General features: G+C 42.9%; 1 protein-coding gene across 1 annotated transcript; it reads right to left on the reverse strand.

Annotated features, from left to right (window-relative positions):
- Nucleotides 7,730–11,692, reverse strand: LOC8083115 (indole-2-monooxygenase). Its single transcript, XM_002450762.2, has 3 exons — nucleotides 11,096–11,692; nucleotides 8,546–9,007; nucleotides 7,730–8,459 (listed from the first exon to the last, which is right to left on the reverse strand). The coding sequence occupies exons 1-3, from the start codon at nucleotides 11,690–11,692 to the stop codon at nucleotides 7,836–7,838; spliced, it is 1,683 nt and encodes a 560-aa protein (XP_002450807.2). The 3' UTR covers nucleotides 7,730–7,835.

Consider the following 16,054-nt stretch of genomic DNA (forward strand, 5'->3'; position numbering starts at 1 on the left):
CCCTATTTTGGATTTGAAACAAAGATAGAAAATGAGAATGTATGGACAGACAGATGATGAGGTTGTTGGAGCATATTTTTTATAAAAATATCTTTTCTTATTGAGAAAGATATGGAGAGTCTCTTGTAGTTGCTCTAATAATACTAGTTGGATCATTATTCCACAGTTGTTTTTTTCTATATATTGAAACAAATTTCAGATCCAAATCTGAATATAGAAGTAATAATACTAGTTGGATCATTATTCCACTCCCCGTTAGGATACTCAGCACTTCCAAACAAATTTATTTTCTTCTTGTTCCTAAAAAATTATGGAGTGGAGTATTCTTTTTAGTTCAAGTAAAACATACCAAATTCTTTTGCAAATAAAAACATACTTAGGCGACTGATACTTTAAACAAATACCACGTTAATACAATGGACAAGACATAAAGATCAATATTTCAAACAAATTCATGGTTAATTTTTAAGAAAACATGAGTTAGATCAGTACAAATATATTTAAGTGTTGTGTCTATCTTGTATTTTATTCTCGCAATTGTAATGTAATAATAAAACAAATGACAAAAAATAGTGTTTTTATTCAAGAGTCAGGCTAAATATTTCAGTAAAACAATCTTGTTAAACGACTAAGAAATGTTGCTATTAGATATTTACTCGCTCCGTTCTAGAGAACTTAATGTTTTAAGATTCAAAAATTATCCCAAAACACTTGATGTTTTATCACTTGGACACTAGTTGGATCATATCAGTTTTAGACGGAGGCATGCATAGAACTCCATGCATTATTTTTAATTATTAGAGGGCTATTCCTTAATTAGTGTGAATCACCGACAATTAATAGATCTACATAGGATATTTCCTTTGATCACTAATCTGACCTACAAATTCTAAGACATCAAGTTTTCTAGGACAAAGGGAGCAAGTATTATTTTAGATGATATCATCCAGTTTCATAGGCGATTTCAGTTTGTTTCCATGTCCAAATCCATACTGATATTGAAATTGAATTTGGGTACACATATGAGTCCATTTGTTAATTGGAACCAAATGCTTTGTGAGTTTGAGGAAATAATGAAGAGCAAGCAATAAGCACCGGGTAGCACAGGTAGAATGTTGGGCCTTGGGCCAATGACAAAGGCCGACGCACCGCTACATACAACAGAGATACACCAGACGACTAAAATAAGGCCGGCCCATCAGGTTGGTTGGACGGAGTCTGTGACGCACATCATATACGCTCTAATCTCTACTATAATTGAAATCTTCTCCAGGCAAATCTCACCTGCAAGATCAACGACTCAAAACACATGTCCTACAGATTAGACGGCCCAGATTAAAAGTATGATCACGACCTTACACACCCTCAACCTCGCGTCATCTCACCCATGCCCACGCTCACGCGGCTCTCATAATCGCAACAACCAGGGTTCGATCCCTACTCGTTCCTCCTCCCTCCGAAAAAATAAAAAAAATATTGACCTCACATCATAGTAACGCGACGAAATTAACGCGATCTCACCTAGCGAGCAAGCAGGACCTGCAGGAACGCGAGCACCTTGTCGACGTCGTTCGGCACGACGCCCTTCGCCACATTGGCGATGCGGAACCGGTCCTGCCACGCGGCCAGCAGCGGCGTCTTGGTCGGGTCGATCACCCTGCACCCGATGATCTTCCCGACGGCGCCGAACCACCCCAGGTACCCGCCGAGCACGGCATCCACGAACCCGATGCCGTCGCCGCCGAAGAAGGGATTCTTCCCCTCCTCCGTGCACTCCCTGAACACGCCCGATATCAAATATTTATCTCAACTATACCTGGTGAGTTATTATAGTATTTTTTTATTGTAATAGTAAGATCCTAGGTTTGATCTCCACTTTCTTTATCTCGATTTCTCTGGAAAAATATTAAACACAAAAAATTCAATTCATAGCCATAAAGTAATTAGTTTTTTTTTGCACTATCTGGATTGGGCACATGAGGTAGGTGACAGGGGAAGGAAGCGGTAGTAGAGATTCTTGTGTGCTTGTTCAATGAGAGATTACTTAATTATCTAATAATAGGAGCTCCTGCCGTGCTTGAGGAGGCAAATCGTTCCAGAACTGAGAAAATTCAATTCACACTCATAATGCGGCTCTTTTTTTTCTTTTTTTTTCCTGAAGCTGTAACTGGAGTCTCAATTGCCAATCTAAAGCTTAACACTACTCAAATAGGAATTCTGGTTTATTTCCAATTGACAGTCGCTGAAAAATAATATCCAGTATGCAAGTCCTTACCGGGTGTAGGAGGCTAAGGGCAGTGCCGACGTTTTCAAGGGCGTTTGGAAGAGCATTAGCTGGTGAGTAAAGCACAACCCAAATTATCTCAGGATTCGAGTTCATGTCATTCTACCCATATACTTTTGTTGAAATTCAGTTGAACAAGAAATAGGCCAACAATTTTTTTTCTTCTCATGGAAGCGGCTCTATTCTGCACATATGTATAGGTCCAGATGTAGATTCCTAAAACAATATGGTAGAGCTTATTTCATTACTTTGTTTTTGTAAAATGCTATCAGGTTAGATGAGCACTCAACTAATTAAATTTCTAGGAAGATATTAGGAAGAATACATGTAATGCAATATTCTTATATATGCAATTTGAGGAGCGTTGTTACCAAATTAGTCTCATGAGAAGAAAAAAATCCTTACTTGAGATAGCTGATGAAGAAAGACAAACTCCCATATTGGATTAGAGTATTAGATGTTGCCTACTGCTAATATGGTTCTGATCATGTACTGGTATTGGATAACTGTTGTCTCCAATTAAATTTCATTATCATCATACTGTGGAATTGGAAGCTGACTAAATGCTCTGTTGTTAAATTCCTAGGTTTCATGTATAGTTAGTGATGATGCCATGATATTGATTTTGGGCACCTGACATGAGAGCTTTATTATAATAGTTTTTGCAAACTTGAATGTAACAAGCCTGATGTCAAATTCAAGGAAACAGGACACACTAAAATGTACTTCCCTCAAGGAAACAGGGCACACTAAAATGTACTTCCCTCACGTTCGTAAAGAATGATCTATTTGTTTCTACTATTCTTTTTTGGGTTAGTGTTTAGCGATCATGATACAACATGTTCTCAGGGAGCTTTCATCACCTGAGTGGGGAGCAGCACGACACGGGTGTGAGCATGCACTGCCGCAAGTGAAATCAAATTGGAGGAGGTTGCTATTCTGAATTACTCCTACACAAAGCTCTTCGACTTCATCTCAAGGTGGAATATGGGTGTTGTTGAACAATGTGAAGCCATGTTTTATCTTGGAATTTGACAGAATGAAAATTGGCTTTGCTGGTAATCTCTTCGGATTGTTTAGCTAGGTGAACATACCTTATCTGCTGACGCTCTTGCCATGTCGAAGTATAAATAATCTTTATCAGGTTTATCAAATAGGTTTCATTTCAAATGTTTCCCTTTACAACATAAGTGTTGCTCTCTATTTGTTTTCATCATAAAAAAATATTATCATTTGAAATAAAACCGTGACGTTAGCACGGGCACTATACTAGTACGAATAAGTTCATCTCCAACAACTCCTCAAATCCACTTGGTATTCTTATTATTTTGGCAAAAACACTTCTCCAACAACTTGGTAAATCCACTTGATATATTTGTCAACTGCCTAAACACCGTCCCCACGCGCGTATCTATCCGCACGCGGAGGAACGCGAAAGGGGAACGCGGACGCCACGAGGGAGGCGGTGTGCTAGGAGTTCTTCGCGCTGCCGGCGGAGGACAAGGCCGGGCTCTACTCCGAGGACACCGGGAAGGCGACGCGGATCTACTCCAGCACCATGTTCGACACGAGCACTGAGAAGTTTGGCGCGACTGCCTCCGCCTCGCCTGCTCCTTCCCCGACGTCGGCGACAGCCCCCGCGGCTGGCCTGACAAGCCGGCGAGGCTCCGGGAGGTCATAGAGCGGTTCACGGTGCAGACGCGCGGTCTCGAGATGCAGATCCTCCGCCTCCTCTGTGAGGGCCTCGGCCTTCGCCCGGACTACCTCAACTGGGACATCAGCAGCGGCGACGTCATGCTCTGCTGGCAACCGAGCAGGAGGAGGAGCTCGCTACAGCCACCACAGCGCCGGGCGTTGAGGAGGAGGCGGCCGTCATTGGAGCCAAGAGGCGGGCGCGGCAGCTGGGCGAGCTGAGCATGCCGGCGGCGGCGTTGGACTTCCGCACGGGCCGGCGGCGTTGACGGGGAAGAACCACAGTCGCGATGACAGGCGGGTCTCATCTGTCATCCTCTATTTTTACCAAGCGAGAATAGCAACTTGTTGGAGAGAAGTCTTTTTTTGACTTGCCAAATGAAATAGCAACTTGCTAAAACTCAAGATTTAGCAAGTGATTTTTATCAAGTTGTTGGAGATGCTCGGTTCCTCAACTTTCACAAAAGTCTACTTTTTTATCATTCATAAACTTCAAAACTATGCAAAATACATCCTTCAAATTTTGAAACTATGCATATTATGTCCCTCATATGGTTACGAGCGGTTTTGAAGGCAGTCTTATCTTTTTTATTTTTATTTATTTCGGCTGAATATTTGTAAAATTATAGTAAATCATATAAAATTTATAAAATAGTAAATCTAATTTTGTTGGTCTTCAGATAAACAAATCTACATAGTAAACATATAATATAGTATGTTTTAGTACAAAGTTTTTATTGTAGCTTTACATTTGTATTTTTCTATTATTAATTAGAATAATTCATAGCTATACTTTGTATGGTCCAATTGTGGTGAATTTTTTATATTGGGCTAATTATTATATGTTAAACTATGGTAAAAATTTCATACTCATTAGATCATATATAACTTAGTTATAGATTTATTAAGATTTAACAAGCATAAACTTAAATAAATCTACAACTAAGTAATACATGATCCAATGAGTATAAAATTTTTACTACAACTCAAGCATAGAATAATTGGCCCACCATATAAATTTCATCACAAACTATATCTATAATTAGTCTAATTAATTATAGAAAAGCATAGATCTAAAGCCGTATCAAAAAATTTATACTAAAACATATTATATTATATATTCAATGTGTAGATCCGCTCATCTGAAGTCCAACAAAAAATGATTTTTCTATTTTATGCTTTTATGTGATTTACTGTGATTTTTCAAAAACTCACCCGAAATAAATAAAAAGAAAAAGACAAAACCACTTTTAAAACCATGTGAGGGATATAATGTGCACGGTTTTAAAAGTTGAGGGATATATTTTGTTCGATTTTAAAATTCAGAGATGAAAATTGTACTTTCATAAAAGTTAAGAGACCTAAAATGGACTTTTTTCTGCTCAAATATCCACGCCCAAATGACTTGTACAATCAATCTTATACGTGAAAGGGCCTTAGCCTCTTCCGGTGGGAGCCAATATTCCAGAATGTAGCCGCATTGTGCTTTACATTTTGGTCAAACTTGAGATAAACTCTCTAAGAAAGTCCAATTAACTTATAATTTAGAATAATTTAGAAAGAAGGGAGTAATTTTTAGAGATGACCAAATCAGATTTTCAACTTCTTACAGTGAGGCATAAATAGAGTCAATTTTTCATGCTCGTTACTCGAAGTGAAGTTTTGCCCATTCACTACCGGATAGCAGGGGTTTGCCGTGTGCCTGGCGCACACGGCAAAGCCGCCGTGTGTTGCTCACGGCAAAGAACACGGCGAAACTTTGCCGTAAGTCAATCTTGACACACGGCAAAGAAAAGATAACGAACGGCGGGAGATGGCCTAACGGCAGGATTTGCCGTGTGCCAGGGTTGGACACACGGCAAACCCCAACGAAAAAAATCCTGGCACACGGCAAACCCCAACGAAAAAAATCTAAAGTCCTGAATTTTTTTGCGGCCCATGGGATTCGAACCCATGACCTCTCTCTCGCATTTCTTCGCTCTTAGCCACTGCACCACACTATGACTTGTGTTTATATTGTATTTCGGTTGCTCAAATATTATATCAAATTATGTGTAAATTGATAATTTGAGGTCCTAAATGATTTCAAATCAAAAAGTTGTCAACTAGAAAGTTTCATAACTTTTTGGGATCTACAATTTTCATTTAGGGAGTTTCTCCATCCGAGGTCGTTTACAAAATTTGAATTTCAAATTTGAGAAATTCAAACGTAGTTTTTGCATGACAAGATGATTCCAAAATAAAAAGTTGTCAACTACAAAGTTTCATAACTTTTTGAGATCTACAAAGTTTATTTAGAGAGTTTTTCCATCCGAGGTTATTTTTAAAATTGAAATTTTAAAATTTTCAATTAAAATGCTGAAAATAATTAAGAAATAGTAAACAATTCCGAAAATATTCTAAACTTGGACACGACACAACCTATATGGTGCAGTGTCTACAGAAAAAGTTTTAAAATCAAATTCAAATATAAAAGTCAAATCTACTCCAACTCATGCTTCTTCACTCGTATCTCTCTGGAACTTCTTCGAAGATTGTCTGGTTTCTATACATCATACATGACAACTTGTTCGAAATCTTTCCAAACTTTTTTTATGGCCTTTATGTATGATAACATGACATATGTATAAGTTTCAGGATTTACGGAATAAAATAGCATTTATTAGAATTTTCGAAATGTACCGACGCACGTTCCGCGTCGTGTCTCCTAACCACGGCATTCAAAAGTCATTTCCGTTTCGAATGTGTGTTCTCAGACAGGGTTGGGTAACATGAATATCATTTTTTGGATATTTTTTTCTAACTATTTCACTGACTCGTAGTTCAAATTTGAACGTAACCGGAAAAATGAAAATAAATAATGTTAATTGCAAAAATATAGCAAACATGTTTCAAAATTTATGAAATTTGAGTATGGAGTTACAAATGGTGAATGTGTAGAGAAGAAAAAATTTGGAGGGCAAAAACTGAAAAAAAAGATAAATTGTTTGCCGTGTGTCGCACCCCTGGCACACGGCAAAGTTTGTGTTTGCCGTGTACCTGCCTCAAGCACACGGCAAACCCAGGCTTTGCCGTGTGCCTAACGGCCGCACACGGCAAACGTTGACGGCTGGAGGTGGACGTTAGCGTGGGTTAGCTTTTGCCGTGTGTCCTGTTTTTGCCGTGTGTTGCTCACGGTAAAAATTTCAGTTCGCCGTGTGCCTGGTGTTTGCCGTGTGCAACACACGGCAGAGGACAGATATACCGTGTGCCTAGCGTTTGCCGTGTGCTTTGATTAGACACACGGCAAACTCGACCTTTGCCGTGTGTTGCTCACGGCAAACGGGTGGACACACGGCAAAGGCCGGCTCTCCGGTAGTGATTTAGGCGATTTTTGTTGAGGCACATTGTATTACACTTCTCCAATATTTCAGGTGCCTGAATTTTAATATGATTTCAGATAACACTTTTGTGCCATCAACTAGCTAGCACAAGTAAATTGTTACTTTTGTGATTTATTCTTTATCTTTGCAACATATTAAATTTTGTCCTTGTCTTCCTATAGAAATAGTCATAAATTGTTAACTGTCTTTCTACCAACACAAATCAGATTTTGTTAAGCTTGTGGTTTTTCCTAATTGATTTTTTATTCTCGGTACCAAAAATTGTAGATTACGTCTATAAAAATTGCACTGAATGAATGATAATTCTAATATGAAATATATGCAATAACTGTCATCTGAAAGGGCCTGTAGTCCCACGCAATTTGTGGTATTCTGCATAAACTTCAACTAATCAATGCCACGGCCTCATATATATGGTGAAACATGTGATAGTTAAATTTCCATCACCAATCGCATGGCGTTTGCAATATATAGTATTATACATGTGGTCTGGGGACAAGAACGAGCTTGTCTTTCCGGTGGACCGTCAATCCAAACACCTCCATCATATCAATATCCTCCTTCTCCACGCCGGCCGGCAGCTTCCAATCAAAACAATACACGAGGTTGGCCAACATGATGTAGATCGTAGCCAACCCAAAGTTGATACCAGGGCACATCCTCCGGCCGGCCCCGAACGGCGTGAACTGGAAGTCATTTCCCCTGAAATCCACGTCCGCGGCGGCACCGCCGTCCATGAATCTCTCCGGCACAAACTCCTCCGGCTTCCCCCATGACCTTGGGTCTCTAGAGATAGCCCACGCGTTGATGATGACCCTCGTTCCGGCAGGGATCGTGTAGCCGTCGACGTCGCAGTCCGCCATGGATTGGTGAGGCACGAGGAGCGGGACAGGTGGGTGTACCCTTAGCGTCTCCTTTACCACGGCTCTCAGATAGGGCATGCCGGATAGGTCCTCTTCCCTGACCATTTCTTGTCCCATTGGTGTCTTCTTCCTCACCTCGGCTTGTAGCTTGGCCATGAGATGAGGGCTGCGCATCAGCTCCGCCATGGCGGCTTCCAAGACCGAAGATGATGTGGCCGTGCCTGCCTCGAACATGTCCTATAGATACATGCGTCGTTTAATTAGGATAGATCTCAATTGAAAAAAAAAATATTGTAGCTGGGTAGTCGATCATTCTCACTCACCATCAAGATGGCCTTGATGTGATCTCTGGTGATACCGTACTCCCGCTGAACAGAGAGCATCACATCAGTGAAGTCTGCTGTGCTCTGATCTTGCTCATCATCGCCGCTCTCACCATGTCCGTTCTTGGAGGTTCGCCGCCGCCTCTCGTGGTCGCTTATGATCTCCTCAAGCAAGTCGTCCCATCTTCTGTGTGCCTGCTGCACCTTCCTGTTGCTCACGAACAAACGACCTAGCGATCTCGCAAGCCCTGGGAAGTAGCTTTCCAAATCGAATCCTGCCACCAGAAGAGTGGTGGTGTGATTCAGCTCGCGGAAGAGCCTGTTCCGGCCTTCTTCCCTGGAGAACTTGCCACACACAGCACGGCAGATGATGTCGTTGGCGAACGCGTTCATCATCTCACTGAGATCCACCTCCGCGTCCATGGTCGCTGCTTCCCGGAGCTTATCCAGCACTAGACACACCTGTTATATTTGAGTGTGTGAGTGTGTGTGTGTGATATATATATATATATATATATATATATATATATATATATATATATATATATATATATATATATATATATATATATATATATATATATATATATATATGTGCTATTCTACACCCTAGGTGTAGAATACTATTCTACACCAAACTGTGAGCAAAATTCAGTATCGTTCAGTATTCGTGTTTCAGTATTGTTCACTATTTCGTGGTTCTGAGTGTTGAACAAGTTGATACTGAATACTCTCCAGTACTGCTCAGTATTTTTTCTACTTAACTTACGGTGTAGAATAATATTCTACACCTAGGGTGTAGAATAATATTCCGCTACCGTGTGTATATATATATATCGAAATCGTGCGTTGCACATGTTTCATTAAGAGAAGGTGGAGGAAAAACCACAGGTTAGCGTTCCACGGCGAGGTGCCGGCTCAAACGGCGCTGCTGAAAGCAGGAAACCTGTTCTAAAACTGCTTTGCTACACGTAACGTCCGGGCGCAAACTAGAGCAGTGCGCCGAAGGTGGCTAGACCGCGGAAACCTGCAGCGAGCCAGGCGTTCGGCTCCTCTTTGACCTTCGCAACAGTCTGAGTAGGCGTGCAACTGGTGTTGTCAAAGGTTCTGGCGTTCCGTTCCTTCCAGAGTGTCCAAGAGACGAGTACTACGAGCGAGTCGAAGCCTCGTCTGAGGTGCTGAGGTAGGAGGGCGCGGCTGTCCTGCCACCAGCCCACCAGCCTTGAAACACCAGACGGGAGAAGGTGATCGAGGCCGATGGCGGATAGAAGGCGTTGCCGGACCTCCCTCGCGAACACACATGCCACCAGGAAGTGGTCGGCCGTCTCCGGCTGCTGATCGCACAGCGCGCAGTCATCAACCGCCTGTAGTCTATGACATCGTCTTCGTTCGGCTGTCCAAAGACGTCCGTGGAGGGCCAGCCAAAAGAAGAACTTGGCCTTGGGCGGTGTCGAGGCCGCCCAGACGTCTTTGGCTCCGTAGAACGGCGTTCGCCCTATGAAGAATGCCCTGTATGCTGAGGCGCTGGAGTAGTGTCCATTCGCCGTCCATTTCCACAACAGCTGGTCTTGTACTGAGGGTTGTAGGTGTACGGTACTAAGCATATGCCAGATTGTCAAGAACTGGGCGATAAACTCCGTCGTGGAGGCGGCCGATGCGTCTCTAGCCCATTGGTGGTCGGCGATGGCGTCCCTGATCGAGCGTGCACGCCGCCTGGCAGGCACCGCGCGGAACACGGCCGGGGCGAAGCAGTAGATGGGGTCGGCCGGGTGCCAGACGTCCATCCAGAACCTGACCGACGCCCCGTTGCCTACGACGAACTGCACCGATGCGTGGAACATCCGTTGGACCATCCGTTCGTCGCGCACCAGTAACGACGCCCATGGCGAGTCCGGTTCGGTGCGGCGCATCCACTCCCAGCGGAGGCGAAGCGCGAAACCGAGTACTCGTAGGTCCGGCAGGCCCAGGCCGCCTAAGTCCCGGGGCGAGCAAACCACCTGCCACGCCACTTTGCATTTTCCTCCGACCGCCGAGTCAGTTCCGGCCCAGAGGAAGCCATGTTGTCGCTTGTCGATCGCCTGGCCTGGATTGCCCAGGCTGATAGGGCGCAGCAAATCGAGACGTGCACAGGGATGGCGGATAGGGTCGTCTGCGTGAGCGTGGTTCTCCCTGTCGCCGTGAGCAGTCCTGCCTTCCAGGTAGGTAGCCTTGCTGCGACGCTGTCCACAATTGCCTGCTCACAGCTGCGGGGCAGCCTGGAGAGGTATAGCAGCGCGCCGAGGTACTTGGACATGAAAGCTTGTAGCTTGCAAGGAAAAACCTGCAGGACAGCATCGATCTCCTCCTGCTAGCATCGAATCGGTGAGATGGCGCATTTGTCGACATTTGTTGCAAGGCCAGAGACGCCGCAAACAGTTCGAGAATTTGTGCGACGCAGGAGAAATCCACCGTGTTCGGCGCGAGGAAGATGACGAGGTCGTCGGCGTAGATGGAGGCTCTATGTTAGATGGAAGAGAAATCCACCAATAACGTTTGAACAGTGATTGGTACCTCTTCCTGGCGGGCATGGTGGTAGGAGTTGACCTTCTTGACGGTGAGCAGGTGGGCGGTGACGAGCTTCCTGACCTGCCGCCAGTGCTCGCCGTAGGGGGCGAAGGCGACGTTGGAGGACCCGTACACGAGGTCGTCGAAGAGCGCGGACGCCGGCCGCGAGGCGAAGACGTGGTCGTGCGTCCGCAGGATCGCCTCCGCCGCGCGCGCAGAGGACACCACGAGGTTCGGGACGGTGCCGAGGCGGACGAGCATGAGCCCGCGGTCGTCGTGCTTGGCGGCGAGGTCACGGAAGGAGACGTGCGGGCGGTCGCCGACGAGGAGCAGGTGGCCGATGATGGGAAGCGCCCCCGGAGGGGACGGCGGGAGCTGCCGCCTGGCCTTGTCGTTGCTGCTGCGGCGGAGGGGACGACGGCGGGAGGAGGTGAGCAGCAGCAGCACGCAAGCGACGACGAGCAAGAGTAGCCATTGCCATGGTGCTAGAGGTGTGGTTGTCGCATCCATGAATAATTGGTATACCGCATTCGCGTGATGAGACGCCATGGATGTTGGCAGTGATTGAGCTGAGTGAGATATATAGAGACGTTTTCGTCTCATCGATCAGTAGTGAGATATATATAATCCAGTGGGCTACGGAAACGTTGGCTACTTGTGAAATGGAACGAAAGATACTGATGACGAAAAAGATGTTATGTCGTTGCACGAATTGTTGTCTAGTTTGTGGAATCTTTGACCATATCATGGGGTCGATATTCGCTGGCGCGTATATTTCAATCGATCAAAATATCGTTCGGTACAATCATATGAAAGCATCAAGGTACGCTAATCGTCATATCATGCGTCACATATAGTCATGGTTCGATTTGAGATAAATATACAAGCCGTGCACAAGTAAATTTCTAGATGAACAATGAACATACACCTGCGCTTGAGCATCTTTTCCTTATTTTGACACTCAAAATTGACTCAGGACAACTTTTATTTTACACTAGATAGTCTAATGATGGATCAAGAGGTGTTGGAGCTTCCGCTGAGAAAAAATAGGTTGAAGACAATAAAGACACTCAACTTAGGAACTTCTTTTCCTAGATACGGCCCCTGCGTTGCTCCCCCTTGAGGACGACTTGGGCGGCGCCGTCGCCTCCACACTCGAGTCCCTCCCTCCACCCTTCCCATCTTGGCTACTGCCGGAGCTCGCCGCCGGAGCTCCGGTGGAGGGCAAGGATGGCGGCGGCCAAGCGTCTCCCTTCCTCTCCACCCCTCTTCCTCTCCCACTTAAGACCTGCGCTGTCGTCGTGCTCTTCATGGTGGTGGCTGGCAGCCCAGATCCAGCCACCTTGTGGGTGGATCTGGCTCCCCGCTCGCTAGATCCGGCTCTGGCGACGAGGAGGTGGTGCAGGCACACCTAGGGTTTCGACGTGGCACAAAATGGATGGGCGAGTTTGGCGGACGGGGCCGCGTGGGGGCCGGTCGACTGTGGCCGAGGGGCTGGATTGGCAGGCAAGGTGGCTGGAGCTTCTACCTCGACTTACCTGGCCCCCTTCTTTCCCTGGTCATCCCCCCTTCTTCCTTGCCGCAACCCTTGTTCGGCTTGCTGCTGGCCGGCTTCGGCTTGTTCCAGCGATGGGCCACCTCTTCAGCATGCTTCATCTGGCTCCTCTCTCGGATGGTTGGTCTGCAGCTCCACCTGGCTCTTCGTGACCCATCACTGTGATTGGTCAGGGGTATCATCATGTGGTTGCGCTTGCTGTGAGGACGCTCGGTATGCGTGGTGGCGTCGGGTGTTGGTGAGGACGCCTGCGTTCGTCACTGACGCCTTCCTTTGTGACTGTCTCTATCGTGGAGGCCAGTGGTAGCGCAGGAGTGAGAGGTCATAGCGAAAGCCCGGACGGTGGCGTCTGCGGACGTTGCTTTCTCATTGGAGGCGTCCTTCTTGTACCTCTTCCCCCGTCTATTCTTGGATTTGCAGGTGAAAACCTTCCCTTGCGGTCTTGCAATGTCAGCGTCTTCTGCGCCGTGTCTTTCTTGAAGACATCATGAGGCATTCTTGTTGTGCTCTACTGCCTTCCTGTTGCCTGGTCCTGCTCGTGCTTTTGAAGGTTCCGCTAGGGGTGTTTGGCTTCTCTGTTCTCTTTTTCTTTGCTAAGTTATTTTTCGGCTAGTTGTTCGTTGTGCAGGTTCTAGTTAGGTCGAGTTTCGACCAAGCTGAGTTGCCAGTTGAGTTGAGTTGGCTCTGTGTTGTTCACCGAAGCATTCAATAGCGGAGTTTAGTTGAGTAGTTTTCGACCACACTGCAAGTAGTGGTGTGAGTCGTGTTAGTTCCTCCAGAGTTGTTTGGGTTGAGTACGACACTCCCCTCAGTTATGGTTTTTCTGGCTCAGTTTCCATTCAAAAAAAAACTAGGCTGGCACTTACTTTTTTCCTTCATCTAATAGAAATCACGACAAAGCTTTTACCGCCCTTTTAAAAAAACAATAAACATACTCACCAAATGCTCAAATATATATAGTAGTCCAACTATACTTCTGCATGGGCTATGATTTTAGGAGACACAAGAACTAGATATTATTATTTAATACCAAAACTAATTTAAGTTATTTATATTAATTAGTATGTTTTTCTTAATCCACATAATATATACTTTATAGTCATTATTCAGTTGTAATAAGCTTATCAATGGTTAATCTATATGTTTTTTATCTATATTCATTTTCTTCTTTATACAAGTCACCTATGTGTGTTTTGAATATGCATTTAGTTGAAATGCTAGCTTAATCTACGTTGGCTCTTCTTGCAATATGTACCTTATGATGGCATAAATCTAGATTCTTATCTTTTAAAATTGTAATCTTATTAGTTGCTACAAATTTTTTAATATAAAGTGAAGTCGAAACTCATGTATTTATTGCATCTTTTATTAACTCTTTTGTATTCTATTTAAAATAATGATTTTAGGACACATACTACACTCTTACAAATACTATAATGGCATAATGGTTATTTAGAACTTGCACCATGTCAGCTTACAACGGATATCTAAGATGAGGTAGCAGTGTTAACCTCAAGAAGATATTAATACTTAAGCCATATAATTGTTGTTTACTGGAAAGGAATCTCAAACAACAGGTAGTTACCACCTTTGGTCTACACTCTACACTAACCTTTCCCATTTCTTAACATGTTTCAATTTCCTATGATTATACTATAAATACATGTCTATAAAAAGTTATTTTTATATTTTTTCTATAAAGTTAAAAATGTATAAATTTATCTATAAATAACAAGTTTTATAAATTCTATGTCCTGGTTATTAATATAAATTTCAATGATTTGTAAAGATCATTAGTTATGAGTCATTAAAGAAGTATATTTATGATTTATGAAACATAATGTATATATATATTTGTTATGAGTTAACATCACATCAGTTGAGAGGATGACTCAAAGGTGCTAGCTTGGTGGGGCCAGAACAGAATCCTGTTGTACCTCACAGCTGAAACCATCATATTATAATTTTTTAGCACTTATTTGAATATAATATGCTTTGCAAGTTATTTGTACGATTTTACCATCCTAGCAAGAGGGAAATTTGCCACTATCCTTATTTTTATACTTGTATCATTCTCTGAAGCCATGCTTGGGCTCAAAATCAAGTTTATAAAAAGTGAGGTTTTTAGGTCAATCATGACACAGATAAAACTATCTACTATGTTGATGTGTTCAGTTGTGCTATTGGATAGTGGACATCTAAGTATTTAGGGTTTACTAGAAGCTTGGGCTCTATATCTTGGACTGCCTAACCCTTGTAGTGAAATGTTGCAAAGATGGATATGTGGCAAAGATAGTTCTTTTATCATTGGGGGGCAGGACTATCTTGACTAGTTCCAAGCTAAGGGGTGGTTTGAATGTAGGGACTAAAGTTTAGTAGGTGGATGTCACATGGGGTGGCCTATGGGGTGTTTGGATATGAATAAAAAAATAAATTACAGATTACGTCAGTGAGATAAATTTATTATTAGCATATTTTACTATGAGATAAATTTATTAAGCCTAATTAATCCATCATTAGCATTTTTTACTGTAGCAATCATGGATTATCTATAATTAATTATGGACTAACTAGGCTTAAAAAATTTTATCTCATAAATTAGTCTCAGTTTGTGTTTTAGTTTTATAAGTAGTGTATAATTAATACTTCATGCATGTGTGATAGGGACTAAACTTTAGTCTGTATAATCAAACAGGGCCTAAGTAATATGCATATTCTTGCTATTTTTATTTACTTCTTCACAAAACCATATTACAAACAAAAATTAAGGACACTGCCAGAGAGATGATTTTTCAGAAAACGTGAAAAGATGAAAAAGAAATACTCCCGGATCCTAAGTTATAAGTCATTCCAAGAATCTTGGAGAGTCAAATCATCTCAAGTTTGACCAACTTATATGGTAATATAATAACATTTATGATACTAAGTATCATTAGATTCTTTATCTATATCTCTTATAAAGATAAACCCGTAGCTATTTCTCTTGCCATGCAAAATGTCCACATCAACATCCACTAGAACATCCCATTGGTACATAGCACATTCAACTATCTCGCTATGCAAAATGTCCACATCAACATCCACTAACACATACCATTATATTTTCATTCAAGCTATTCGCATTAGCAAACCACATCATTTATCAACATATATTGCTACATTACCAAAACTATATATGTACATCTCCAAATTCTTAGTGATTAGCACTCTAACCTATTTATATTCCTTCTTCATACCTGCAGTAACGCGCGGGAATCCTCCTAGTTAGTTATATTTTTATAGTAATATCTATTTGATATCATAAATCTTTCTATTTTTTCTATAATGTTGGTCAAATTTAAGATACTTTGACTCTCCAAAATTCTTGGAATTACTTATAAATTGGGATGTAGGGAGTACCATCTAATAGA

The sequence above is a fragment of the Sorghum bicolor genome, chromosome 5 (genome assembly GCF_000003195.3).
Source record: "Sorghum bicolor cultivar BTx623 chromosome 5, Sorghum_bicolor_NCBIv3, whole genome shotgun sequence".
Taxonomy (NCBI): Eukaryota; Viridiplantae; Streptophyta; class Magnoliopsida; order Poales; family Poaceae; genus Sorghum; species Sorghum bicolor.

What these genes read in the sequence shown, in the direction of transcription:
- LOC8083115 (XM_002450762.2), bottom strand. Translation starts at nt 11,692, where the DNA reads ATGAGACGAAAACGTCTCTATATATCTCACTCAGCTCAATCACTGCCA. An exon ending in ACCATGCCCGCCAGGAAGAG is followed by an intron (nt 9,008 to 11,095) that starts GTACCAATCACT and finishes CAAATATAACAG; the next exon opens with GTGTGTCTAGTGCTGGATAA. An exon ending in ACATCAAGGCCATCTTGATG is followed by an intron (nt 8,460 to 8,545) that starts GTGAGTGAGAAT and finishes ATGTATCTATAG; the next exon opens with GACATGTTCGAGGCAGGCAC.